This window comes from Lissotriton vulgaris, chromosome 8 (genome assembly GCF_964263255.1).
Source record: "Lissotriton vulgaris chromosome 8, aLisVul1.2, whole genome shotgun sequence".
NCBI lineage: Eukaryota > Metazoa > Chordata > Amphibia > Caudata > Salamandridae > Lissotriton > Lissotriton vulgaris.
The window spans coordinates 1,358,533,336-1,358,560,871 of record NC_141696.1 but is presented as its reverse complement, the minus strand read 5'-3'; the positions used below and the strand labels follow the sequence as shown (position 1 = coordinate 1,358,560,871).

General features: G+C 45.0%; 1 protein-coding gene across 2 annotated transcripts in view; it reads left to right on the top strand.

Moving 5' to 3' along the window:
• The window catches only part of LOC147698733 (high affinity choline transporter 1-like), a 150,532-nt gene that overhangs the window by 74,866 nt on the left and 48,130 nt on the right, over positions 1 to 27,536 (top strand). The window contains exons 2-4 of one of the 2 annotated variants that reach the window (XM_086933500.1): positions 9,152 to 9,265; positions 19,116 to 19,271; positions 20,552 to 20,700. In XM_086933500.1, coding sequence (XP_086789626.1) covers positions 9,152 to 9,265; positions 19,116 to 19,271; positions 20,552 to 20,700 — 419 coding nt within the window. The remainder of the gene's footprint in view (positions 1 to 9,151; positions 9,266 to 19,115; positions 19,272 to 20,551; positions 20,701 to 27,536) is intronic. The other variant, XM_086933501.1, reaches the window with a different exon arrangement.

Below are 27,536 nucleotides of genomic sequence, written 5' to 3'. Positions count from 1 at the left end.
GCAGTCTCTGGGTCTTTGGGGGTCAATGCACCCCCACATTTCACTATGTCTGGCGCTGGGGAGTTGGTGTTCTGCGGGGCAGTGGGGGCAGAGCCTCCCCCACTTTCATGTTGTATCTAGCCCCGGGGAAGTAGCAGTCTCCGTGGCTGAGGGGCCCTATATTAAACAAAGTGCAGGAGTGAAGAACTGTAATCTTCATTCTCAGGGAATACTTACTAATAGAAAGAAGAACTCGGCACAGAAGCTGAAATATGAAAAGACATCTTTATTAAACTTAATTAAGTGAGGCCACGTCACACAGAAGCCGTAGCAACTGAATGAGGTTCAAGTTCAAGTTTGGCATTTGTATAGTGCACTACTCACCCAGAGGGTCTCAAGGCGCTTGAGGGAGGGGGGTACTTTACTTATCGAATATCCAAGTTTTTAGTTGTTTTCTGAAGGAGAGGTGGTTCTGTGTAAGGCGGAGGTGGGTGGGGAGAGAATTCCAGGTTTTGGCCGCTAAGTAGGAGAAGGATCTTCCCCCCATGGTGGATCTATGAATGCGTGGTATTGCGGCGAGGGTTTGATTGGACGATCGTAGTTGGAGGGTGGGGGTGTAAAAGGACAGGCGCGTGTTGAGGCATTCGGGTCCTAGGTCGTAGAGGGCTTTGTGTGCGTGGGTGAGGAGGCGGAACGTTATTCTCTTGTTAACGGGGAGCCAGTGGAGGTCTTTCAGGTGACCGGAGATGTGACCTTGGCAGGGGATGTCTAGTATGAGTCTGGCTGATGCGTTTTGAATGCGTTGGAGTTTGTTCTGTAGTTTGGCTGGGGTTCCGGTGAAAAGGGTGTTTCCGTAGTCCAGTCGGCTTGTGACCAGTGCGTGGGTGACCGTCTTTCTTGTTTCGGTGGGGATCCACCGGAAGATTTTTTGAGCATACGTAGGATGTTGAAGCATGATGATGAGACGGCGTTGACTTGTCTGGTCATCGAGAGGGAGGAGTCCAGGATGAAGCCGTGGTTACGTGCGTGGTCCGTAGGTATGGGTGCGTTTCCCAGGGCCAGTGGCCACCATGAGTCGTCCCAAGCGGAGGGGGATGAACCTAAGATGAGGACTTCTGTTTTGTCCGAGTTCAGTTTTAAACGGCTGTTCTTCATCCACTCGGCTACTTCTTTCATCCCTTTGTGTAGGTTGGTTTTGGCGGTGTTTGGGTCTTTGGTGAGGGAGAGGATCAGCTGGGTGTCGTCTGCGTAGGAGATGATGTTAAGGTTGTGTTGGCGTGCGATGGATGCGAGGGGACTCATGTATACGTTGAAGAGGGTGGGACTGAGTGATGATCCTTGTGGTACGCCGCAAATGGCTTCGGTGGCCTCTGATCTAAAAGGGGGGATGCGGACTCTCTGGGTTCTTCCGGCGAGGAACGAGATGATCCAGTCCAATGCTTTTCCTTGTATTCCGACGTTGCTGAGGCATTGTATGAGGGTGCTATGACAGACTGTGTCGAAGGCTGCTGAGAGGTCAAGTAGGATGAGGGCAGCTGTTTCTCCGTTGTCCAGTAGAGTTCGAATGTCGTCTATTGCTGCGATGAGGGCGGTCTCGGTGCTGTGTTTGGCTCGGAAGCCCGACTGTGAAGGGTCGAGGGATTTGTTGGATTCGAGGAAGGCGGCGAGCTGACTGTTGACGGCTTTCTCAATGACTTTGGCAGGGATTGGGAGAAGCGAGATGGGGCGGTAGTTCTTAAGTTCAGTGGGGTCAGCTGTGGGTTTCTTCAGAAGGGCACTGAGTTCGGCATGTTTCCAGCATTCTGGGAAGGTAGCGGAGTTGAGGGAGCAGTTGATGACGTCTCGGAGATGGGGTGCGATAAAGGAGTCGGCTTTGTTGAAAATGTGGTGGGGACATGGGTCGGTTGGCGATCCTGAGTGGATGGAGTTCATCAGCCGGATGGTGTCTTCAGTGGTGATTGGGTTCCAGGCGCAAAGGTTGTTGGAGGGGGGTTTTAGTTCGGAGGTGGGTGGGGTGGACTGATTTTCAAAGCTGTTATGTATGTCAGTGATTTTGTTGTGGAAGAATGAGGCTAGGGAGTCGCAGAGGTCTTGGGAGGGAGTGATGTCGTTGGTGCCGGCGGTGGGGTGGGTAAATTCTTTGACGATGTTGAATAGCTCCTTGCTGTTGTGGGCGTTGTTGTCGAGTCGATCCTTGAATGCTGATTTCTTGGTGGATCGGATCAGTTGGTGGTGTTTGCGGATGGCGTTCTTGAAGGTGGTCAGGTTGTCAGTGGTTGGGTTTTTTCTCCAGGCTTTCTCGAGGGTGCGACAGAACTTCTTGGATTTCTTAAGGTCATCGTTGAACCAGGGGGCTTTTTTGATACCTTGCTTGATTTGATGTTTTTTCAAGGGTGCTAAATCGTCAGCGCTGTGGGTGATCCATTGTGTGAGGTTGGTGGCTGCAAGGTTTGGGTCCGAAGATTTTGTAGGAGGGTTTTCGAGAAGCAAGGTGAAGAGTTGGTCGGTGGTAATTTTGTTCCAGTTTCTGCGGGGAATTGGTTGAGGGGGGTTGTGGTCTTTTTGTAGTTGAAGTGGACACAGCTGTGGTCTGTCCAATTGAGAGCTGTGGTGTGATTGAAGGAGATGTGCTTGCTGGAGGTGAAGATTGGGTCGAGCGTGTGCCCGGCATAATGGGTGGGGGTGTTAACAAGTTGTTTGAGTCCGAGATTGGCTAGGTTGTCCAGAAGGGTGGTGGTGTTGCTGTCGTTGTTCTTTTCCAGGTGGAATTTGAGGTCTCCCAGTAGAATGTAGTCCTCGGAGGGGAGGGCGTGTGGGCTGATGAAGTCAGTAATGTCTTCGCTGAATTGTGTGCGGGGTCCTGGTGGCCTGTAGATGAGGGTGCCTCTGAGCGTGGTCTTGGGGTCGGTGTGGATCTGGAAGTGAAGGTGTTCGGCAGCAGCGAGGTTATCGTCGGAACTGGTCGTGATGCGGATGGTGTTCTTGTGGACGATGGCGATGCCTCCTCTAGTCTGGTTGATGCGGTCCTTTCGGATGATTTTGTAGCCGTCCGGGATGGCTATGGCGATGTCGGGTGCTGATGAGGCGTTCATCCAGGTTTCTGTTAGAAAGGCGACGTCCGGCGATGTGGTGTCGAGTAGGTTCCAAAGGTCAATGACGTGTCTGTGGACCGAGCGGGTGTTGAGCAGGATGCACTTCAGGTGGTTATTGTCGGAGCTCTGTTTGGAGTTTGTGGAATTGGTGTGGGTCTTGATGCAGTCGAACTTGCAAGAGTGGCAGGTGAAGGGTCCATGGGTGTATCCTGGGGCGACTTGGTAGCAGTTTGGGAGTCGGCCGGAGTCAAGTGCTGAGAGGGTTGCGGCGTCGTACGTTATGTGGGTGGAGTGGGTTTTGCGAGGATCATGGGGTCTGGAGCTGGGCGCAGTCCAGGCGCGGACGGGCGTAGACGGGCTTACCTTTGGCGCATGGGGCGCATCCGCTGCGCGTGAACGCTGCGCGTCTGTTGCATTGACACATGTAGGTAGTGGAGGGGGGCGGAGCGAGGGAGGAGCAACTGGGAGGCGGGAGCGGGGTGGAGAGGCTGGCTACGAGACACAACAACAAATATGGCGGCAAAAGCAAAACCGAAACAGGACGAGATTGGGGGCAGAAAGTTGGATGTCGCTACGGGCAGTGGCACCGGCACAATTAGGCAATAATTGGCAACTTTAAAATCAGGCAATGTGAGCGCTCCAACAATAAATGAACTTGCACAGATTAAAATGCGAGCAGCAGCAGCGAGCAATAGCAGGCAGCAACTCTTGACAAGCAAAGCGAACAAAGCGCTACGATACCCAGGCACCAATTCCCAGCAGGCAGTGCAAGCAAAGCGCCTCGATATCCAGGCAGGGAGCGTGGGGAACGACCGCTTCTCAGAGAGACAGAACGGTCACAGAGCTACTGCCACTGGGACGAGCCTTATTAGTCAGTGGGAGGGAGGAGCAGCTGGGAGGCAGGAGCGGGGTGGAGAGGCTGGCTACGAGGCACAACAACAAATATGGCGGCGAAAGCAAAACCGAAACAGGACGAGATTGGGGGCAGAAAGTTGGATGTCGCTACGGGCAGTGGCACCGGCACAATCAGGCAATAATTGACAACTTTAAAATCAGGCAATACGAGCGCTCCAACAATAAATGAACTTGCACAGATTAAAATGCGAGCAGCAGCAGCGAGCAAAAGCAGGCAGCAACTCTTGACAAGCAAAGCGAACAAAGCGCTACGATACCCAGGCACCAATTCCCAGCAGGCAGTGCAAGCAAAGCACCTCGATATCCAGGCAGGCAGCGTGGTACAAAACAAAGAGGCCTTTTATATGCTTATGGTTACAAACCCAGCATAAAAGAAAGGGGCAGTCCTAGCTTCTGCAAGCATGCAAAATACCTAATATGGACATACAAGATCTGCAAAATATTAGCCAATAGGAGAACATTAAAAAAAGCATCATATAACCAGAACATCCCCCTTACGTCGTGTTTCTGCCCAACCCACAAGTAAATTAATTACAGCACCTATAGGTCAATCAGTAATGGCAGGACATGTCTGTATGCAGTTAGGCCAGCTGGTGTCTGAGATTGATTTCAAAGCAAGAACAGAGGGGGGTTTTCAACACGTTGCCGTCCAAAGGGCAGAGACACTTCATGAATAGAGCAGCCTGTGTAAAGGCGACACAAAAATGACGACAAATGTAAGAGGGAGTCAAAATTAAAGAACCTCAGGCAGGAGTTGATGATCCAGCGTGACTACGTCAATTTTCTTTTTAAAATGCTTTTTTGGCTGGGTCCTCCAAGGGGGTTGAGAGTGTTTCTACCCTGCCCCCTTTACTTCTCGATTCTATTGAGTCACAAGATGGCTGTCAACAGTTCCTGGTTTGAAGTATTAGCAGCCCATCCGATCTCAGTACGAGATCGGAAGGGGATCCCGGATCTACAATGTCCCTATATATACAACTGGAGATTTCTCCAAAACTACTGAACAGATTTACACCAAATAACAAAAAAGCACATCCCTGGAACAACATCCACCTTCCTGACAAATTTAGTGTACTTCCATTCAGGTCCTATAGGAATTAATATGGGGAAAACTCGCTTTTAGCACCCCCTGGTTCTCGGCCCCCTGCTTGACGAATCACCCCAAAACATTCGAAATAGCAGCTGAAGTGAGTGTCGTATTAGTTTTGAAACTTTCGCGAAGATTTGTCAAAAAGCGCAAAAGTTATTGGCAAAACTAGGAAACTAGGTCCTAACAACAACTACCTACTGACAACCGTCTAAATGCTGTTTCCCCTTGTGTTTTCTGTTGACTATGCAGAGGGCTTCTTTTTAAGATTTCAAGGATGAAGTATCTAGTAAAGTAAATCTTTATCTTTTTATGATGCTTGACGAATTGTTGGGTCAATCTAGTGACTATTTATATTTGCATCTCTCTGGGCATGCTGGAGTAAGGTTTGTGTAAACTTTTTTTTAACAAACGATATTGTTGCAAAGTCATCCTGTGCCCTGGGCACCCCCCAATGTTTTGCTGAATGGTACTGGTGGTAACTGAATCTGACTGACCCTGGGCTCCGCCTAACCAGGCCCAGGGCCAGTGCTATGCTGAAAGAGACACATTTAGAATATAGTTAAAAAACCTACATATACCAGGGTACACTAAGGGTTGGAGTACCCCTGTGGTTGGCATGATCTACCCTATCAGACCCTATTAAATATTAGGGCACGGGGATTAAAACTACCTAGAAGTCCCTAGCCCACAATAGGACATGGCACAGCAGTTTTTATGCAATTGCATGGGTGCACTGCTGAAGCCTGGGGTCAGTTTTAAAAGCAGCCCTGGGTACCAGGACTGCTTTTAAAAAGTAAATTGTGCCCAAACTCGACTTAGATGTTTGGGGCACTTAAAAATGGATAACCTACAATGTTATGGCATATTAGGGACCCGAAGGTCTCCTCTAGGTGTCCCAGGGGTGTGGGGTCAGGCATCTATCAGGTAGACTCTTATGAAATGTGTTCTATATGCCCTGGTTTAAGTGAAATTTCTCATTTCACTCCCCACATTGTGATCAAATGCTGCCCAAATTCGACTTTGATGCTAGGATTACTGTGGAGCGATGATCTGCAATATTTCTACAGATTCAGAACCCCTAAAGTCTCCCCTAGTTGTCCCATGGGGTGGGGGTCCTGTAGATATAAGCAAAGTACTTATAAAAGAATATTAGCAAGAACCTCGTTAAAATTATCGCTGTTTTAGCGCCAGGAAACTGCAGCTAAATCAGCAATAATAGGCTTGCTAATATGCATTATAGAATTCCAATGGAAGCCCAGGTTAGATGTCCTGCACATCTAACCTGGGCCTCTATTGGAATTCTATAACGCATATTAGCAAGTCCATTATCTCCGTTTTAGCGGCAGTTTCCTGCCACTAAAACGACGATCATTTTAACGAGGCTCTTGATAATATGCCCCTATGTTTTTGTAAGTCCTGGTGCTGGAATAATGGCCCAAGTAATTTTTCTCTTTGTAAATCCCCTGCTACATAGGTTAACATGGTAGGAAATTATTGAATAGTAACTCTTGATAGGAGAGGGCTAGAAGTGCCATTCAAAGACTTCCCCGAATGGTATTAATAAATTCAACACTATGATATTGTTGAATTTCTCCTAAAGTCAACATACATGAAGTTATAAGACTTTCTTGTTTGTAAGTCCAGATTCAGCCTTCCAGTGGTCTGCCCTGTTTGTTCAGAGTTAAGTGGATGAGTCAGGCTGCCTTGAAGAGGTGATAAAGAGCCCCTGTGGACAACTAGCTCTGATGACAGGGCAGTGTGCTGTTACATAGGAATGCCAGGCCAGGGGGAGGAGTCGTAAACAATGTCCTTCAAAGAGGAGGGCAGAGAACAGTGTCATTTACAACTCTGAACTTTCCACCTTAGGCAGATGGTAGGATTAAGGAAGATATGAGCAGATGCAGTGGGGAGAGTGTAAGTAAAGTAGCCATCCTAGGGGTGTGTTTAGCCAGCTCTTACCACCTGGCTGGAAAATCAGCCATTGTGGATTTGGAAGATTTGATGCACTCTAGTACACAATAATGCTGCATTCTACAGGATGTGGTCATGTCTTTGAGGAGTTACCCTGCTCCCATTGACCAGGAGGGACCCCCTGCATGACCCAGAGAACTTGGAATAAGTATCTGAGAGGGGCAGAACCCCCAGATCTGCTGCTTGAAACTTACTGAAGCAAGACATTGCCAAGCTGAGAAGATTGCTGTGCAAAGATTTCTAAGGTCTGACCTCTGAAGACTGCGCCAACTGAAACTACAGCCCTGTGGATTATCTTGCTGAAAAAGAACTTAAGGGTGGACTCCCTGAAAGCTACAGGTTAAAGAGCTTATCTGGAACATCACCAACTAAATCTGCACCTTGGAAAACCACCAGTGGATTTGTAAGGCTTTTGTACCAGTGAGGTGTGGGAACGGAAGTCCTCAACTTTCAAGGAACATCTTGGAGCTTCCAGACCCTTGGAGTGAGTTTGAGACACTGTGGGACCCTTAGGGGAACTTCAGGAAGGAGTTCCAGGAATTTGGGGAACTTGGGAGCAACTTGAAAAAAAGCTCCATAAAGGGACCAACTGAACTTGGCCAGCTAGGCCGCCTGGCTTCAACCGCGAGCTGGCCAAGCCATCCAGGTTTGTCCCGCTAAAAGCTCAATAGGTCCCACTTCTAGAGTCTGACCGGGAGTGGAAGAAACCCAAGGCCGGCGAACCATCACCGAATCTGGCCTGGTGAAGAGCATCAAGGGACCCCGCGAGTAAAAGCTCCGTAAAAGTTTCTAAGTTACGAAGAAAAGGTGACCAGGAGCAACCGCGAGAGCTAAGCCGCCTACCTTCAACCGCGTGTCGGCCTGGATCCTGGGTTTGCCCCACTGAAACGCTCTGCAGGTTGTACTTCCATAAGTTTGACTGGGAGCTCATCGCAAGACTATCCGGAGAACCCTCACCGAATCCAGACTGGCTGAGAGCTTCGAGGGACCCCAGGAAGAAAAGCATCAGAAAAGTTTCTAAGCCGGAAGGTAAAAACTGTGACCGGGACTTACTGTGAGTGGTAGCCGCTCAGGGCTCCATCGTGGTCGGCCCTAAACTTTGACTTTGAGCTGGTCTATCACGACCAGATATCCCAACAGGGTGCTATATGTTTCTAAGTGCTATATAATGCTAAATCTTTGAAAATTCATATCTCGGTTCCCTACATTGGATTTTTATCATTTTAAAGATAAACATATTTTCCATTTTTATAAATTGGGACTGGATTTATATTATGTGTTGTGTCTTCATTATTTACTGAATTTGTGTTTTTAAATGCTTCACATACCTGTCTTTGAAGTTAAGCCTTCCTGCTCGCAGCTAAGCTACCAAGGGTTCAGCATAGGAATAATTTTCTGTGACCTATACTGAGTCCTCTCATGTGTTAGTGGCCTTATTAACAGCGACAGACCTACATTTGCCCCTACCAATAATCCACTTTCCAACACATATGGAATTCCACTACGTCAGATTCTGTGTGTTCCTTCACCCTTTTCCCAGGTGTTAGGGCACAGAACCCAATATTACTACTTGGTATTACTCTCTGGAAAAAATAGCCAGAGGCTTTGGCTGAAGTATACCAATGCCCTAGCCAAAAAATGTGATGTTCCTGTTACTTTCTTACTCCTCAAACCTCCATCCACCACCCCCACCACAGTCAGAGACCACAGTATACTTTTTCTGTCTGCTCAGAAGAGGGAATTCTGAGAGGTTTTACTAAAAGCAATTCTAGTTCCAGACAGTAAACCCCATTGCATGTAATTGCACAGTGCTGGTGCAATGTTATCGGTTGGTAACATCATTTTCGAGTGTGGATTTACCACCCCGCCAGTACTGTGAAACTTGTAATCAACCCTATTGTGGTATACTTAGACATTTGGCAAAAGGACGAAAGTGCAATATAATTGGACAAAATATGACTGCCTACTGGATAATATTACCAAAGGGATTCTGGAATATCAAAGGCTATCTTTGAATGTTTGGATATTTTTTGTTATTTTGTATTATGTTATGTGCTTTCTGTAAGTTCTTATAAAACTATTTACTGTCTCTCATTTTTTTCAGCAACATGGGTTGGAGGAGCTTACATTAATGGAACAGCAGAAATAGCGTATCTTCCCAGCAGAGGACTAGCCTGGGTCACGGCTCCGTTAGGGTTCTCACTAACCTTCATTATTGGTAAAAAACATATATGGTGGTTAATTTTCATGAATAAAAGATATGCATAGCTGTCTGTTACTTCAGATTAATAATTATCATGTGAGGCAGAAACTGATGTTCAAGACCTGGTGTTTTGCACATAAGACTTTGTATGGTGAAGGCCCTACTTAGCTGAAAAGAAATCTCTCTTGGTATACTCCCTGAAGAACCTTACGCTCAGAAAATTCTAGGATAGTTAATATCTTCAAATACAGAAGAAAGAACTGGGGAGATAGGAGCTTTATCCACATTACATCTCAACAGTGGAATAATCTACCCTACCAGCTTGGAGCACAGCCTAACCAGTCCAGTTTCAGGAAACAACTACAAAACTTGGTCATTCTCCCATTCAGTGTGATCATGCATATGCATTTCATGGTGATCATTGTTCAGCTCTGTTCACTCACTTTCTTGCAAAGCACACTCAACCCCAAGACACAGTTGATCTTCGCGGTCTATAAAACTCTTTAACATCATTTTTAATACTATTTACAAAGAAGTAAAAGGTAAGACAGTACATGAGATATCATTTTAAGTGGAAGATAATTTATTGACGTCTGATTTATAACAAAAGAATCCTATGGATTGGCGATGTAAACTGGTATAAACACTTGCAGCTGATATCTGCAAGTAACGTTCATATATAGAGTTATAGATGGGCAACAATGAATTATGGGGATATTTTTCACTGAGGGTTTCTGAGTAACATCAAATAGAAACAAGACTGAAACTCAAGTTGTCTATGATGTCACCTAGGACTCAGAGTTTAAAAACATCCACGTAATTCACTTTTTGCCCATCTATATTGTTCTGTTATGTATGACCCCCAAAATCATCTGCCCGTGCTTTCAACTGCTACGCAGCGGCAGAGGAGCAATGGGGAGTCATGCATAACATGGCCTCCATCATGTATGCCTGTCTCAAAGGTTAAAACATTATTTCCCTGCCATGATTGACCAACTCCCACCATCATCCCTGCCTATCTTCCCCCTCCTGCAGATGTGCTTTCTGCTTTCAGTCAAAGCTAGGATGACCAGACGGCCTGGATTTCCCCTTAAAGTCCCAGTTTTCAGAGGACTGTTCCGGTGTCCCGAAGATTTCCTTAAATTTAAATACGTCTTGGGTTTTGGGACAAAGGTCAGCCATCTTGCGAAAGAGTATTAAAAGGTATGCTTTCATTAAATAATGTATCTGTTTCAGGCAGTACAGCTTCATGTCTGCTGCCGCAGTGGGGAGACAGAGAGGAGAACAGGGGTACTCAGGGTAGAGGCTAGAAGTCTTTCCATAGCAAAGGGGGATTTTTTTTGTGTGCAGGCCAGACCTAGAAGTAAGGTTGAAGGCTTTAGTCCTACTTTTATGTCTAGCCTGTCCCGGTTTTTTGCTTCACAAAATCTGGTCACCCTAGTCAAAGCAGACAAGCAGCGCTGCACTGACAGGCTCTCATGGAAGTCTGTCAGCCTGGCCTGGAAAGCCATTATAACATCACAACAGTGAGTAACCAGTTTTGTAATCAACACTTACTATGTCACAGCAGTGGGTTATGAGATTCAGAAACTGAAATGAATGTTAGAGGCTCTCTAGGAGAGCTGTACGTAACATCAAAGTTAACAGCTGTGGCAGTGCCATCCTGTCTTTCATTCTTCCGAACTCAACAAAATGTGTAATAATAACTGAGTGATTGTAAACTTTGCTATGTGCAGTGCTGGATGTAGTGGTACACATACATTAACCTATTCTGTAATTAGCAATTGCCAGTAGGTGTGGGTGTTTACTAATTGATATTGCTTCGCCACTGATTGACAAGTTTTTGTGTGTTTCAATAGATAAATGGGTGAATGTGAGAAGTGTAAACTCCTCAATGGAGTGATAGGATGGATGAATGAATAATTCAATGCTAGGACAATCAATGGGTGTGTTTTTGCATTTAGAGGTGTATGTGAGCATGTATGGATACATGGCTAAATAAATGAGTGAACAGAAGATGGCTGGATGGTTGGACAGCTGGGGTAATGAGCAGTTGAGTGCATGGATGAGTGCATACAGATCACAACAATCTTTTGGGCTGAGGTTTTGAAAGAACTGACATGAAATGCTAAAAATGACTAATAATATGCTAGTGCAAGTGTTACACCATGGCTGGACACCATTGTGCCAACATTGTCCACACTGTATATAGAAATACCACCATAAGGCAGTAGAAGGAGTACACCACTATCATTTTTTGTTGTTGTATTTTGTTGTTTTTGGAAGACCTTTATTTCACAGTTGTCCATCATCATACAAGGTGCAATGCATGGGGCGAATCAAATATTCAATAAACAGAGGTATTCAGCATGAATGGCACAGCCATTTAGCTGGTAACCCAGTGGGTCCAGCGGCAATATATATGGTGGAAACAGTATTGTCATTCGGAAGTGTCCATAATAAGTGATCGGTCTAGTTTTCTCTTTTTTAAGGTGTAACAACAGTAGAAATGCGTCATTCAGTCAAGCATTGTGGCTGTCGCAGCCTGCTCCCCGGGACCTCACCTAGGTGCGTGTAGAACTGCTCAAGTGTATAGCAATGTGTGGGTCTCGGGGTGATTGCGGGCATGTTTCTCGTTTGCAATGCTTGACCGTACGTGACAATCAGTGTGTGGTATAGCTCACTGAGGCTGAAAACTACCTGTGAAGGCTCGCGAGTCCAGTCCGCAGCTCTAGAAGCGATGTCCACGTGTGTGGCAGTAGGGCGTGCACACTAATCCCCAGGTCCCAAGCGCAGCGGGCAGTCAGCGTTAGAACAGTCTCACTGCGCCTTGCCGTATGCGTGCGCCGGAGCTCTGAGCGTCAGTACCTCTCCATACTCCAAGTATAGCATGCGTTTCGTAGTGCGCTGTCGTCTAGTGTTCGCTCTGTCCTCAGTGTCCATCTCAAGAGCTGAGTGTAAGGCTGATCGGGGAACTTGACCAGCGGGTACACTATCCGCCACGCGTCATAACGGCAGGGGTGAACTGGGGTCGGGTAAGGTATCGCGGTGAGGGAATGGGTGGAGGGGGGGCGCGGAGGAGACCATCGTGTGATGCAGCGGGGGGTAAGCAGCCGTCCGGCAGGGCGCAGAGGGGCCAGAGTTAGGAGGACAGAAGCTGTGTGTGGGGGGGTGCAGGGGGGGGTAGATGTAGTGCACACCCAGGCAAGGTCTCTGTGTGTGAGTGCGCCTAGCGTGTCCATGAAGCAGGCGGTGGTCGCCTTAGATCATCTCCTGTTCCTGGCAGGCTTCCTGATACGTCCTGAGGAGCTCGTCCCAGAGCTGGGCGATGGGGAACTTGCGTAGTCCCGCCGTTTCCTCTCTCAGGAGCACGGCACTTTCCGCTCGCGCCCAGTTGGTGAAGGACGCTCGCCAGTGCTGTGTGCGGGGAGGGGCAGCGGATTTCCAATGTTTGGTAAGCAGGCGTTTGGCTGTGATGAGGCCCATGTCCCAAAAGCGCGCCTGCACTTTATTAGACTTAGTGCGTTTGTATAAACCCAGAATGCACGCTTCCCAGGTGTGTGGTAACCTCTCTTCGGCTCCATGTGTGAGGAGTTTCAGGACGTCCTCCCAGTATTCCCTCACCTTAGAGCAGTGCCGCAGCATGTGCAGCAAATCCACTCCCGGTAGAGAGCAGCGTTGGCAGGCCGCATCCGCAAGCGGGAAATACCTATTGATTTTATCCGGCGTGAGGTATGCGCGCTGGAGTAAATAGTACTGAATAATTTTAAAGCGGGGGTTTCTAGGGATGTTGGCCGGTCCCGCCAAGACCATCGCCCACTCCTTATCGGTCCAGTCCCTGCCCCTGTCCGCCGCCCATTTGTCACGTAGCGGCTGTGTAGATGGTTGCGAGTGTGTTTGTAACGCCTGGGCCAGCCAATGTATAATGTGCGATCCGTTGCCCATGACATGCAGGTACTGGATATAGGAATGCATCGGGAGTTCTTCCGTCACGTCACCCCAGGAAGCCGTGAGCGTACGCAGTAGCGACGCATGCTGCAGGAACTGCCCCGTCGGGAGATCAGGGCTACGAAGGTTAGCAATTCTCCCTCAGCGTACAGGTCGCTCAACGTGTCCACCCCCGCCCGTGCCCATGCTTCCAAGCGCGTTTCCGTGAGGATCCCCGCCGGGGTCGGTGTAAGAGTACACCACTATCATGCCATGGGTTTCAACAGTTTGACAAGAATTATCACCATTTTGCCTTGGCGAGCATTATGCTCATGGTCAAAATTCCGTCCCCTCCTATCTATCACATATAAATACACGTGCATGCAAAAAATGATGTGTAGTTCATATAAAATGCACACTATTCACAAACAATTGTATACTTCATATTCGTTGCTAGTTACCCAAAAAGGGAAGACACTCACAACACTTCCTTTCAATAGAAAGAGCCTAATTTTTTATGTTTTTTGTGAACACAATGTCTAGACATCCAAACTGAGACTTCACATAACACCATAATACATAATACACCAACAACACTGCAACACAGTAGCACATTACAGTATCAGCACACCACAACAACACAACTAAAAAAACACAGCTCAACAGCTATACATACAAACACACCAAAAAAATTACAACACTAACCCAACACAAATGCACACCACTATTGTGCTGTTGTGCTAATGTTTTCTAAGTGTATTGTGCTATGGCAACCTTGTGGGGTTATTGCTTTGTTTTTGTGTTATTTTTGTAGTTGTGTCTTGTGTTGATTTTGGATTTAGTATGTTGCGGTACTGGTGTTTTTTGTGCTACATTAATGTGTTGTTTGTTGCTGGGTTGTATTATTGTGTTGTTGGTTTGTTATTGTTCTTTTGTTGTGCAACTGGTCATGTGCTTTGTGTTATCATTATTGTTGTTTTGCTATTTTGCGGTGCTATTCTTTATTTATTGTTGTGTTTTGTTATCATTTTTGTTGTGTTGAGCTATTATTTTAGTTGTGTATTTTGTGGTATATTGTGTGTGTTGAGGTTGTGTTATTGTTTGGTGTTGTGCTGTTGTATTTTTATTAAGATGGTGTGTTATGTAGTTATTTTTTTAGTATGTTATGTTTCATGTGTGTCATATTTTGCTGTGATATGCTTTTATCTTGAGGTGCTTTGTGCATGTGTTGTTTTCTATTGGTGTTATCATTGTTTTGTGTTATCTGTCATTGCACTGTGTGTTTTGCTCTTGGATTGCACTGTAATGTGTTATTAAGTTGTTATTCTGTTACCTGTTTTGTTATGTGTAGTGCTCTGGTGAGCAACATTTCCATAATGTGTTTCTGCTTAATAACGTGCAATTGCAGCAGAATTATAAAAGTTTCATGTAATTACTCAAAATTAAAAACTGGCTGCCCGAAAACTTTATTATAGTGTAAAATGTGTCTTCACTTCCACCTTGGACATGGGGATGCTTTTCGCACTAAAAACATCACTTTGTGCTCTGTTGTTCGTTTTGTTCCAATGCTGAAGAGCACATTTGGGTTAAATTGTTATTATGAACTGTGTGTAATTACATATTGTGGCATAATGCCGTAAATTCTGGGGGGTTTCTATAACAAGTGTAATGGGAATTTACCGGAGTTATGTGAATTCTGCTGGCGTAACCCAAATTTCGTGCAGTTCTAGTCATAGTATATTGGTGGCCTTTGGTAGTGTGGTGATGGTTCGTGGTACTCTGGTGCCCCGCAGAGATATATTAGAGGTTGGTTTACAGTACAGTGATGGAGTGCAGCCATTTTTGGTGATAGGTGGTTTTGTGGCGGAGAGTTCGTAATTGTCTGTGGGGTGGATACTTTGCTGTTATGGATTGGTTGTGCGGTGATGTGAGGGGGATAGTGCCTGGAAGTGTTGTTTTGTTGAGATGTTGTTTATTGGCAGGGTCTTTTATATTATGGCTGTGTTCGGTAGCATGACATGGCAGTGAAGAGCTTTGAGGTTTGAATGTTTTGGGGTGAATATTTAGTGCTAGGATGTAGTAGTTTATTTACTGCGGTAAGTATGTACCTTAAGGTGGTATGTAGGCATCGGGAGGATAGAACAATTGTAGCATGTAGCAGTGTCAGGATGCTGGGCCACAGTGTGTTACTTTCTGATATTCTGTGTGGTGAAAAACAGATGTGGAGTGGTGTGTAGCTCTAGGTAGACAGGAAGACTACTGAGGTGATGTGTGAGACATTGTATTGTTGGTTGACTGAAGTATAAGCCCTGGTCAAGCAACAGCCACAATCTCTGTCAGGGTGAACCACAACAGTCACTAGATCAACCTGTGTTTAACCCACTGGTTGCTTGGCATAAAAGCAGTCAGGCTTAACTTAGAGGCAATGTGCAAAGACTTTATGCAGCACACAAACAGTAATAAAGTGAAAACATAACACACGAAAAATCCCACACCAATTTAAAACAATTGGGTTAATTGTAGTACATTATCTGATACCAAAATGACAAAAATCCTATTAGCAGAACTGGAGTTATGAATCTTTAAAGATTAAATAAAACTCTAACTCCTAAAAGGTTAAAATGCCAACTGCGGACATCATGTTGTGTAAGACCGGTTCAAAGTAAAAAAACTATGGCTGACTAGAGCGCAGGTCAGACACAAGAAGTGGATAGGGCCCAGTCGGCACTTGCCTTCGGACTTAGAAGAAAGTTTGAAGAAAATGTTCTGAGAAGTTAGGTTCTAGCGGGTAAGGCTGCAGCCAGTATATGAGAAGGAATCCTCCTCATCGTGGAGCTACTGCATGTAGTCGCAGTGAAGATTTCTACATTCAGACTTAGGGCCAGATGTAGGTAAATAGTATTTACCGATTCTAAAATACTGAATTTTACCGATTCGGTATTTTAGAATCAGTAAATGCTATGTAGCAAAAAATTTGGTAACAATTAGCGAATCTGTAAGATTCGGTATTTACAAGCACGATTCACGGGTGCAACAGGGTGTCAAAGTGACACCCTGGCACCCTTGAATGTGTCCCCCATTTTACCGAATCGGTATTTACCGATTCGGTAATTGCCATTCATTCCTATGGGCCTCCAGGCCCATAGGAATGAATGTCAATTACCAAATGGGCCTCCCATTCCTACGGGCCTCCAGGCCCATAGGAATGAATGGCAATTACCGAATCGGTAAATACCGATTCGGTAAAATGGGGGACACATTCAAGGGTGCCAGGGTGTCACTTTGACACCCTGTTGCACCCCTGAATCGTTTTTTGTGTGCAGATGTGGCACACATACATGCCCTAAGGGCATGTATGTCTGCCACATGGCACAGTTGAAAATGCACTGATTTGCATTTTCAAAGGTATTCCTTATTTACCACCAACTTGTAGTTGGTGGTAAATAACGAATCCTAAAATGGGAAAAGCACTCATTTGAGTACTCCCTACATTGCAAATTCGGTAATTTATCGTTTCGGTATTTTAAGGAATCAGTAATTTACTGATTCCTTAACCCCTTCCATGCTGATGACGAACCCCAGCCGTAACACTCCACGGTGCTCGTGTGCTGATGACCGCTGGGGTTCGTCACGGCCCCGCCCTGTTCGTTTGTTTACCGCACAGCGGCGGAAACGGCCCAGCATGGAAGGGGTTAAAATACCAAATTGGTAAATTACTGAATTTGCAATTTAGTCCACCTACATCCCAAATGCCCAATACTGGTCGGTAACGGCCGAAATTCAGTAATTTCGGCCGTTACCGACCGGTATTGGGCCACCTACATCTGGCCCTAAGTCACTTTTCGGGAAGTCAAACATCTCCAGACAGATGAGGCAGGAGGCCTTTGCTGAGGAGAGATCCAGGAGGCCAGATACCCCTTTGATGAGGGGGCGCTGAACAAGATTTGCTGCGGCAAAAAGAATGTAGCAGGAGCTGCTTCCAATGTCAGGCTGACTAGTGATGCACCTTGGAGAGATAGATGTGCAGGTTGGTCCTGGTCTTCCCTTGGTTCTCACAGCAGTATTTAGCTAAATATTTTCTAAGCCTAACATTTTTGGATTTAGACTCTCTGGGCTCCTTTAACGCCACCACCAAGGGTCCAGGACTGGAGGGGCACAACAGAGGGTTAGCAGGGGATGAGGACTCACTTAAGCTTTGTCCAGATGTGTGTTCAAGATGGTGGGAGCCTTTTCTGTCCCTGAGGCTCTGAAGAGGAGGCCAACAAACTAGCCCTTGGAGTAACTCTGGTAGTCCTCTGTTTGGCTGAAGAAGCAGGGTTCTCGCAGCAGGGTAGGTCTCTGAGGGTTCAAGGCAGGCTCCAGGCAGCAAAGCAATCTTTCTAGGTGCCGCAAAGCAGTCTTGTGGAGTAGACAGAAGACCACAGCAGCAGGCAGCCCTCTCAGAGTCCATCTGCAGGTCAAAAAGCGAACTGAAGAATGGGCCTGAGGGTCCCCTTTTTATACATGGTGCCTTCTTTGAAGTACACATTTCTAGAAAATTCACTTTGAAATGCTTGAGGTTGCCTGGCTCCCCTGCACTGGCTCAAGACTGGCTGCATGAACAGTTGCAAGTGGAGCTGTGCTCAGCTCCGCCCACCAACCTGCCAATTGATGGCTCATCCAGCCTACCCTATTGTGTGGCTGTCTGGGAGGAGTAAACAAAATCCAGCTGCCAACTCCACCCAGACATGTGACCGAGGTGGTTGCAGGTACCAAATAGAATAGTCAGAAAAATGACAACTTTCTAATAGTTAAAAGTCAACGTTTGCATTTTTGTGGGGTGGGAGAAATGGAATGTAATGTGTTTTTGTTATTATGTTCATGTTTTGCTTTTGTTTACTGAAATTTTGATTAAAAAGTTTAAGAATTTGTCATGACTAAAAAAGAATTGAAAAAAAATAAATGGTGATCACTTCTATTGATTACAGCGGTCATAAAGGAAAACAAAGGTGTGCAGGAGTATAGTCAGTATTGGCATTTGTGTGGTGTTTGAATTTTCAGTGGCCTAGCCTTACTGAATCATATGGGCCCAACTTCCGTTGTAGGTGTTAAACTTTCTAATAGTGACAGTTTCAAAATTGTGCCTTAAAATGCGACTATACCATTAAAGAGGATTTTTAATTGCAATTGCACATACACCAACCATAAAATGCTTAACTGTTCCCAATCAATAGTTATCACATATTAAATTTAATAAGGTAACCCAATGTTATCCTATGTAACAGGTAGACCTCACAGTAGTGAAAACAAACTTAGGAGTTTTTCCCTACTAGTACATATAATACTTAAAGGTACATGCCCAACCTTTTAATTACAATGCACTCTGCCTTCAGGCTGCAATGGCAGGCCTGAGACAGGTTTTAAGGGACTACTTAAATGGCAGGCTTATAAGTAAATAAAAGATGCCAATCAGGTGCAAGCCAATTTTACCATGTTTAAAGTAGATAGCACTTTAACACTGGTTAGCAGCAGTAAAGGGCACAGAGTCCTAGGCCAATAAAAATGAAAAAGGGGAGGCAAAGGCAAAAGGTTTGGGGGAAGACCACCCTAAAGCTGACAGGTCTAATATGGTGTTATAGAGCTGATGGGCTGGAAGTGTGGTAGAAAAGGGTGTAAGTGTAGCAGCAATGGGTGGTAGTGCAGTGCTAGGCTGGTAATGTCATGGTAGGGTTGGTAGGTCTGTGGTTTTCAGTAAAGCTGCTACTAGTCAGATATAAAATTGCACAATTCTGATTCTGATTCTTATTTGCAATTATTCTTATTATTAGTAGTAGTAGTAGTAGGAGGAGGAGGAATATTATAATAATTATTTTGTATTAATATCATATTAAAGTAAGTACCAGTAAACCACTGCAGTCAATTCTTTCATAACAATTTTACAAATTTATTTTTTTGTTAGGTGGCCTATTTTTCATAAAACCAATGAGAGAGAAAAAGTATGTTACCATGATGGACCCTCTCCAGGAAACCTACGGAAATACCATGGGAAGCATTCTCTTCATTCCACCTCTGCTGGGAGATATATTTTGGTTTGCTTCAATCCTTGCTTCTTTAGGTAAATAAGACCATACTATGCATTTTCTATCTATTTGAATGGTGTGTGCCAATAATAAAATAACATGTATATTAAAAATGACATTTTTGGGTTTGGTTAATAAAAATGTGTGTTAATAGTTTTAATTTATAGTTTGAAAAATAAACATATATTCCGCATAAATATACAACAGTCAAATGGTATCAGAATTATAAAATGCATTAATGCTATAATAAATACCACTGAAGCTCTTGTGTTACGTCTCAAATCTGTTATAGTCCTTGCAGATAATTGAGGGTCATTGCAATTATTTACCTGAGTTTATATCTAAAATCATTCTCTGCTAATGTCGTGGGCTCCCACTTTATTTCCATTGGGTGCGTCAATTCTGAAGTAGATGCCCGTGCCAAGTTTGTACTAATCTAAAAACAATTCATGAGGGTCATAAGGGACTATGAATTAAATTAGGGTACTGCATGCAATATTCCAAGTTTATCTATCTCCCGAAATGAGGTAACCTTTGGGAAACAGAACTCCTTATTGATAGTTACATGCCTTGAAGAAGTTGCACAGACTCCCTGTCCTGAGCAGAGCATCAAACCAGCCCACTCAGGCCAATCCCTGTGCTGCTCTTATAAAATGAGAGCAGCGCGGGATTGCACAGGGAGTCTGCTGCTGTCCCAGTGTCTGCTAGGACCGGGAAGCAGAGGAGTTCTGAGGCGCGATGCGGCAGAAGCAGCACGAAGTACGTTTTCTTTTTTTTGTTTGTTTTATTCCCCCCACGCTCCCACCTGTGCTCCTCACCCCTGTGCATCCCAACCCCTGACGCCCCCTTCACCCGCTGAACCACTGTTAAAATGCATCGGCCGCCACCGACTTGAAACATAGAAAGAAACGTCTTTAGAACCATTTTATGTGTGTATTAAGATTATAGTTCAGATCTCCCACTGCCCTCTTTACAATCTGTTTCTTTGACTGTCATGTACTGCTCCTGGCAGAAGGATCAGATATTTATGTCATCAGAGGCTGGAGAGGGCTATATTATTTTGATAAATGTAAAGGGCTAACCGCATATTATATTTTCAAGGCATAAAGGGAGGTTTCTCAAAAGTAGGGGTGCAAGCAGGGTGTGAACAGCTACTACCACAGAAATATACACGAAAATATGTGAATGGGGAATGACATTATGTTTAAACAAAGCAATAAAAGATGTCAAGGTGTTTAAAATTGATAAAGTACATGTAATGGTAATTATTTCAGGCAAGAACCGTGACACAGGTTTATGTTTTTTTCCACCTTAGGAGCAACAGTGAGTGTTATTTTAGATGTCAAGGGATATGTGGCCATTGTCATATCTGCTTGCACTGTTATCATATACACATTACTGGGTGGTCTGTACTCAGTAGCCTACACTGATGTGATTCAACTAATTTTTCTGGTGCTCAGTCTGGTAAGTAGTACTTTATCTTAAAATAGTAATATTGACACCCTCCAAACTATTTATAAAATGTATATGAAATTAAAGTAAATATGACACACATTCAATACAAATAATGTACAAATATATTGCCATTGTTCTTTATGGTACACCGCAAGTGTTGTATGACTTTATAACGCATGCCTTTACCATGCATGACTTTACCTCACAAGGTAAGTATAATCAAGGTAAGTTAAAACCCCTCCCAATCTATCTATCTAGATGTCAATATATTCACTGAAACAAAGGTCAAAGTAACATTGTAGTTAGGTGAATATATCAGTGACAATGTTAACGCTTTAACGTTAAAAAAGCACAGAAATTCACCAGTCATAGTTAGCAGGAGCTAGATATAACTTGTGTCCACACCATGCACTTCTTATGACTTCACATATTACAGAAAAGAAGCTTGGATGATGTCACCAGTGATGTCATCAGTGATATCATCAATAAAGTCATCTGTGATGTCATCAGTGATGTCATAAATGATGTCATAGAACGTCATGAGTGATGTGATATATGAGTCATAAGCAGTGTATGTCAGGGTCGCAAATCATAGTTAGCTCTGCTAATGTAATTGGTGAATATCTGTGTTTTTTCAAAACATTAATGTTATCACTGATATATTCACCTAACTATAATGTTATTTTAACATTTGTTTTTGCACTAAATTTCAAAAAAAAAATTGAAAATAAAAACAGATATTTTCATCACACCTAACTATAACATTACTTTAACCTACGTTTTTTCAATGAGATTCTAGTTTTTATTAAAGTGAAGTAATATTTTATTAACATACGTAAAGCCAACCCCCGCCACGCACAGCCTTCAGCCATGGCCTCAGGACTGTATGTTTTTGAAAGGGCCGGGTCCATATTCCCCCTCCTTGAACCATATTAAGCCCTGGGGATCCTATCCTCCAGGGCCATTTTTTTTTTAATTAAAGGGGAAGGAGCCACATGGCCACACTCCCAAGCCTTATTAGGCTCTGGGGACACCATCCCCCAGGGCTACTAGTTAAATTAAAGGGGAGGGGGCCAGGTGGCCACCTTCCCAGAGCCTGGGGACCCTATATCTCCAAGTGCCTTTTTTATTAATTAAAGAGGAGGGGCCACATAGCTCCCCAACACAAGCCTTAAAAGGCCTTTGGGAACCCATCACCCAGCACAGTTTTTTTTTCAATTAAAGGAGAGGAGGGTCGTGTGCCCCCCTTTCAAGCCTTAATACTCCCTGAGGACCCCATTTCTTAGGGCCACGACTTGGGATAAAGGGGAGAGGCTCCCCTCCCCAAACCGTGGAGCCGATTATGATTGCGGATAATCCGCATCCTCCGGGCCGGCGGAAGCCACCGCCGGCCCGGAGGATGCGGATTATCCGCTGCGGACTGGAAAAAGACCCCCGCCAGATTAGGATGGCTGGGGGATCTATTTTTCGTCTGCCGCTTTTCTGCCGCGGTCGCCTTCCGACCGCGGCGGAAAGGCTCTAAAATGGCTGCCCGTGTCTATCAGACACCGCCAGCCATATTAGGATTGCTGCGGTCATATGCCTTTCCACAGCGGCATTTCCACCGTGGAAAGGCATACGGTGTTGTCTTCGGGGGCCCGTTGTGGGCCCCCAGGGGTGAAGGTGGGGTGGGGGGGCACATGGGGGGTACCTATGGTACCCCCCTGCCTTTGCGTGCACGAAGCGGCAGGCACCATGTGGTTCCTGCAACTTCGTGCATGCAAAGGTAGACATGCATTTTTTTAACATTGCGGCGTGTGCTGCTTCAAGCAGCACCCGCCGCAATGTTAAAAATACAGGATGAGCCCGCCAGGGTGGCGGTCACATCCTAATTATCACGGAGGGACCGCCGCTGCCCCTGCGGATGTTCCCTCCTCCTCTGGGGTGGCGGTCGGACGCAGGTCCATCCGCCATCCTAATAGGCCCCCTTGTGAGGCCTTGGGGACCCAATCCTTCATAGCCACTACCACAATTCAAGGAGGCGAGCATGGCCCGTCCTTCCCAAGCCTTGTTAGGCCCAGGGGATCCCATCCCCCAAGGCTGTATTGTTTTAAATTAAAGGGGAGGAAGACCCCTTGACTTCCCTCACTGAGCTTCATTAGTCCTTGGGGACCCCATCACCCATGACCAATACTACAATTAAAAGGGCTGCATGTCCTCCACTTCCCCAGAGTTGTAGGCCGGGGGGGACCCCTTCACTGGGCATTTTTTTTATTAAAGGGGAGGGGGCCACGCCACCCCCTCCCTAAACCCTGTTAGGCCCTGGGGACCCTATCCTCCAGGGTAACTACTTAAAATAAAGGGGAGGGTGCTCAATTGATCCTCTCCTCCCCTCCCCAAGCTTAGTTAGGCCCTGGGGACAACAGGGCAATTTTTCTAAAAATTAAGGTGGCGGGGGCTGCCAGGCCCCTCTTTCTGAACCTTCTTAGGCCCTGAGGACCCCATCACCAATCTTTTTTAATGAAAGGGTAGGAGGACGGCGCGGCTTCCTTCCGCAAACCTTGTTAGGCCCCAGGGCCAATACTTGATAAAGGGGAAGGGGCCGAATGGCCTCCTGAACCCCTTCCTCGTTGAATCCTCAAGCCTTGTTAGGCCCTGGGGACCCCAACTTCCAGGGATATTTATTTTAATTAAAGGGTAGGGGGCCACAACCCCCCCCCTTCTCGAGCCTTCTTATGCCCTGGGGACCCCATCCCTCTGGCCCATTTTTTTATGAAAGGGGAATGGGCCCTGGGACCCTTTCCCAAGCCTTATTAGGCCCTGGGGACCTCATCTCTCAGGGCCACTCGTTACATTAGAGCAGAGGGGGGCTTTGTGGCCCCCATCTCAGAGCCTTATTAGGACCTGGCAGTCCCATCCCCCACTGCCGCTACTAAATATAAAGGGAAGGGGCAACACACCCCCCTTCCCAAGCCATGTTAGGCCCTGGCGAAACCATCCCCAGTGCCATTTTTTTTATTAACTGGGAGGGTGCCTCCTAAGTCTCATTAAGCCCTGGGGACCCCATCGCCCAGCGCCACTACTTAAAATAAAGGAGAGACGGCACCCCCTCCCTGAGCCTTGTTAGGCCTTGTGGACACCATCCCCCAAGGCCACTATTACAATTAAAGGGTAGCGGGGCCACGTGGCCTCTGGTTCCTGAGCCTTGTTAGACGCAGGGGACCCCATCCCCCAGGGCCATTTTACTACATTAAAGCAGAGGTGAGCCTCGTGGCCCCCTCCCCAAGCCTTCCAAGGCCCTGGGGATCCCACCCCTGGGCCTTTTGTTAATGAAACAAGAGGGGGGCCACAAAGCCCTCCCTTTCGGGCCCTATAAACAAATATATATAGAATTCAACTTAGTCTACTTAACGGTTTCCTTGCATGCTCTCTGGCTCACAAAATAAAACTGTGCCCAACAAGCCAAACAAAAAACATCTTCCTTATATACTCCGGTGCAACAAAATGGAAAAGTGACTAAGCAGTGAGCTACACAAACTACTATGTAGAGTACATGATAATTGGTCAATAGGGAAAAAGAAATCTTAATTTTTATAACAACGATTGGCTTTCAATCACTTTGGTTTTCATATATAGCACAAAAGTAGCAAGGAAGCTCTAAAAATAAACTGGACTGGATATGTAAAGTTTCAGAAATACTACATGAGCAACTAAAAGACACATTTCTGGTCACATGATTAAGTGAATCAAAGTAAAACATACCTAACAAACACAATAGATAAAAAGAAAGAAATCACATTAAAGCTGATTGCCACTCTGTGGCTATAGTTAATATTGCCAAAGATAGACATTCCTTGCATATTAGCTCCCTAATAATTTTCCACACATTTAACAAATCTCGGCAAAACTTTCCAGGCTTACAGCATTTTCTAAATGTTTGTGGTAATTCTTTTAGGGGGTACAAAACTTAAAGGGGGTCCCAAAACACGTTTTTCCACCAATGCATTTTCCATAGACTATTGTGCACGATATTGAGCGTGAAAACGGCTGGATGGATTTACATGACATTTGGCAGGATTATACATTATGGTGCAGAGATTATGATTGTTGGATACTGCAGTTAAGCAGGGTAAGTTCTTTTTAGGTTATAAGGAATTTAAACTTAGTTATAGCTGTCCCTGCGGTACTTTAACAGAATTTCACAAACGTTTGAGAAACTACTGCGGTACTTGGCCATAAACTTTTTAAAACATATATAAAAAAAGAGAATACATTTCCCTACCTATTACCATTTTAATATAGTGGTAATAGGTAAGGACCTACTAGTTATTTATATTCAAGGTCCAAACTCTGAACACAGCGAAAGTGGAGTGAAAAATATATGACTGCCTATTCATTTTCTAAAAAAAGACATTACCTGATTATATGCTGGCTTGTCATCAGCATGTACCAAGGTATACTGCAAAGTTATCACAGTATACCCTGGCCCAAACTATAACTAAGGCCCAGCTGTATTATTGGATTGTGGTACCCTGGCATAACTCATGGTGTTGCATGGGCAATGCAATACTTAAGTCAGATTTACAAAGGAAAGCAAGGCCACCATGTGTAGCCCTGAATTGATTGATAAATCTGGAGAAGCGCAAGGCAGTGCAATTTGCTGTTTTGTGCTGCTCTGCCCATTATAATCTACATTGCTGCTATATTTCACATACATCCGCATGCCACGTCACTGATGCCACTCCACTAGATACTATTCCACTCTATGCCACTCCACTCTTTCCCGCCCACTCTACGAGACTCCACTCTATGCCACTCTACTCCATGCTATTACACTGTATGCAACGCCACTGTACCCCACTCCAGTCTACGTCACTTCACTGTACATCACTTCACTGGATGCTACTTCACTATACACCATTCTACTGTACGCCACTGCACTTTACTCAATTCCACTCTATGCCACTCCACTCTGCAACTCTCCACTATATGACATTCCACTGTATGCCACTTCACTGTGCACTACTCCACTCTACACCACTCCAGTGTATGGGACTCTACTCTCCACCACCTCATTTTACGCTATTTGATTGGACCACACTTCAATGTACACCACCCCAATGTATGCTATTGCACTCTACCCTTGCCACTGTATGCCACTCCAGTCTACCCTACTCTATTATACACCAGTCCACTGTATGCTACTCCACTATACACTATTACACTCCACGTCACTCCGCTGTATGCCACGCTGCTCTTTGCAAATCCACTCTATGCCACTCTACTACTGTGCAAATCGCAGAAATTACTGTTCGCATAAGCTAGAGCCATTTTGTTTGTGGCATCCATTTGCATTAGCCATGTGTTAGCCATGTGATTCTGCCGTCTTCACTGTAGTTAACCCCTTCAGTACTGAGCCAGAGCACTGTGTATGTTCAGAAAGGTCTGCGGCTGCTAGAATGTACCTGTCTTAGACTGTAACTGTCAGGCTGTTTTAACTGATGTAAGCAGAAATGTTTCCCCTCCCACTCAGCTGACTCAGTGATTTCTATATGATCATGTTAGTCAATAACTATTCATGTATATGCCTGAACCGCCTCTTTGAGTCTCCATGCTTACTCAGAGACAAACAGGGTATAAAAGACCCTTGGTTTCTGTATTCTATGGACTACCTCCTACAGTGGCCTGAGGGTACTGTATTGACGTAGTCACACTCATGAGAGGTTAATAAACTTATTTCTTTGATATTACAGCTTCAGTGCCAATTTCTATATGTTGGTTTAAGGACCAGTGGACTGATAAGGGTGAACCCCTCCACCAGTGAGCCCTTAAAAAGGCTCATTTTTCCACACTACACTGTATGATACTCGATGACACGCCCCTCAATGTCTCTCTAGAATACGTCATTCCACTATATGACAAGGTACTCCACTCTATGACACTCTCCTTCACTGTTCTCTACAAAACTCCACTTGACAATACTCCACTCTATGACACTCTACATCACCCTACTCCACTTTACAACACTCAACTCAATTCTTTGACAGTCTATGACACCCTACTCTACTGGTCAACACGCTATTCCACTGTACAACTCGTGGCTCCATTCTGCAATACTTGACTCCACTATATGAGACACCCTGCCACTACACTATATAACACTTTACTACACTGTACGATATGCTACTACGCTCTACTCTACTCCACTCGATTCCAATCTACAATACTTCAGTCTATGATAATAAACTTTATAACACTCTCTTTGACTGTACTGTACGACACTACACATAACAGCTCTCCGCTGGTGACACTGGACTCTACGATTTGAAACACATTTATATTAAAAGTTAATAATAAACATTGAAATTCAATGAGAAAAGCAAAGTTTAGAGCTTAGTTATAGTTAGGAAAACCTATTATTCCAATGCAAACTGTATTTGTATAGTATTAAGCTACAGAAATGCAAGTACAGTATTAAACAACACAAACCTTTACAATTCTAACGTTATAGTTCCACCTTTTACTTACAATTCATCCACCACCATCAATTTATTAGAAGTAGTGGACCTCGTTACATAGTCTTTTCAGCTCGCTAACCAGACAACACTAGCTATAACTCGCCACTTTACCATGCACTGTGTTATGACAAATAATGTCAATTTAGTAATTATAAGTGTTGTTATGAATACTATGATTTCACAGGCTATAAATGATAGAGTATGCAAGAATGTAACAGAGCATGGAAAAGGCATGAGTTATAGGTTACATTATTTAATTGCTTACATACATTGTCCTTTTATATTTCTCACATACTGTTACCTAGGTTGTTGAGATACTGATTCAATTCAATTCAAATCTTTTATTAA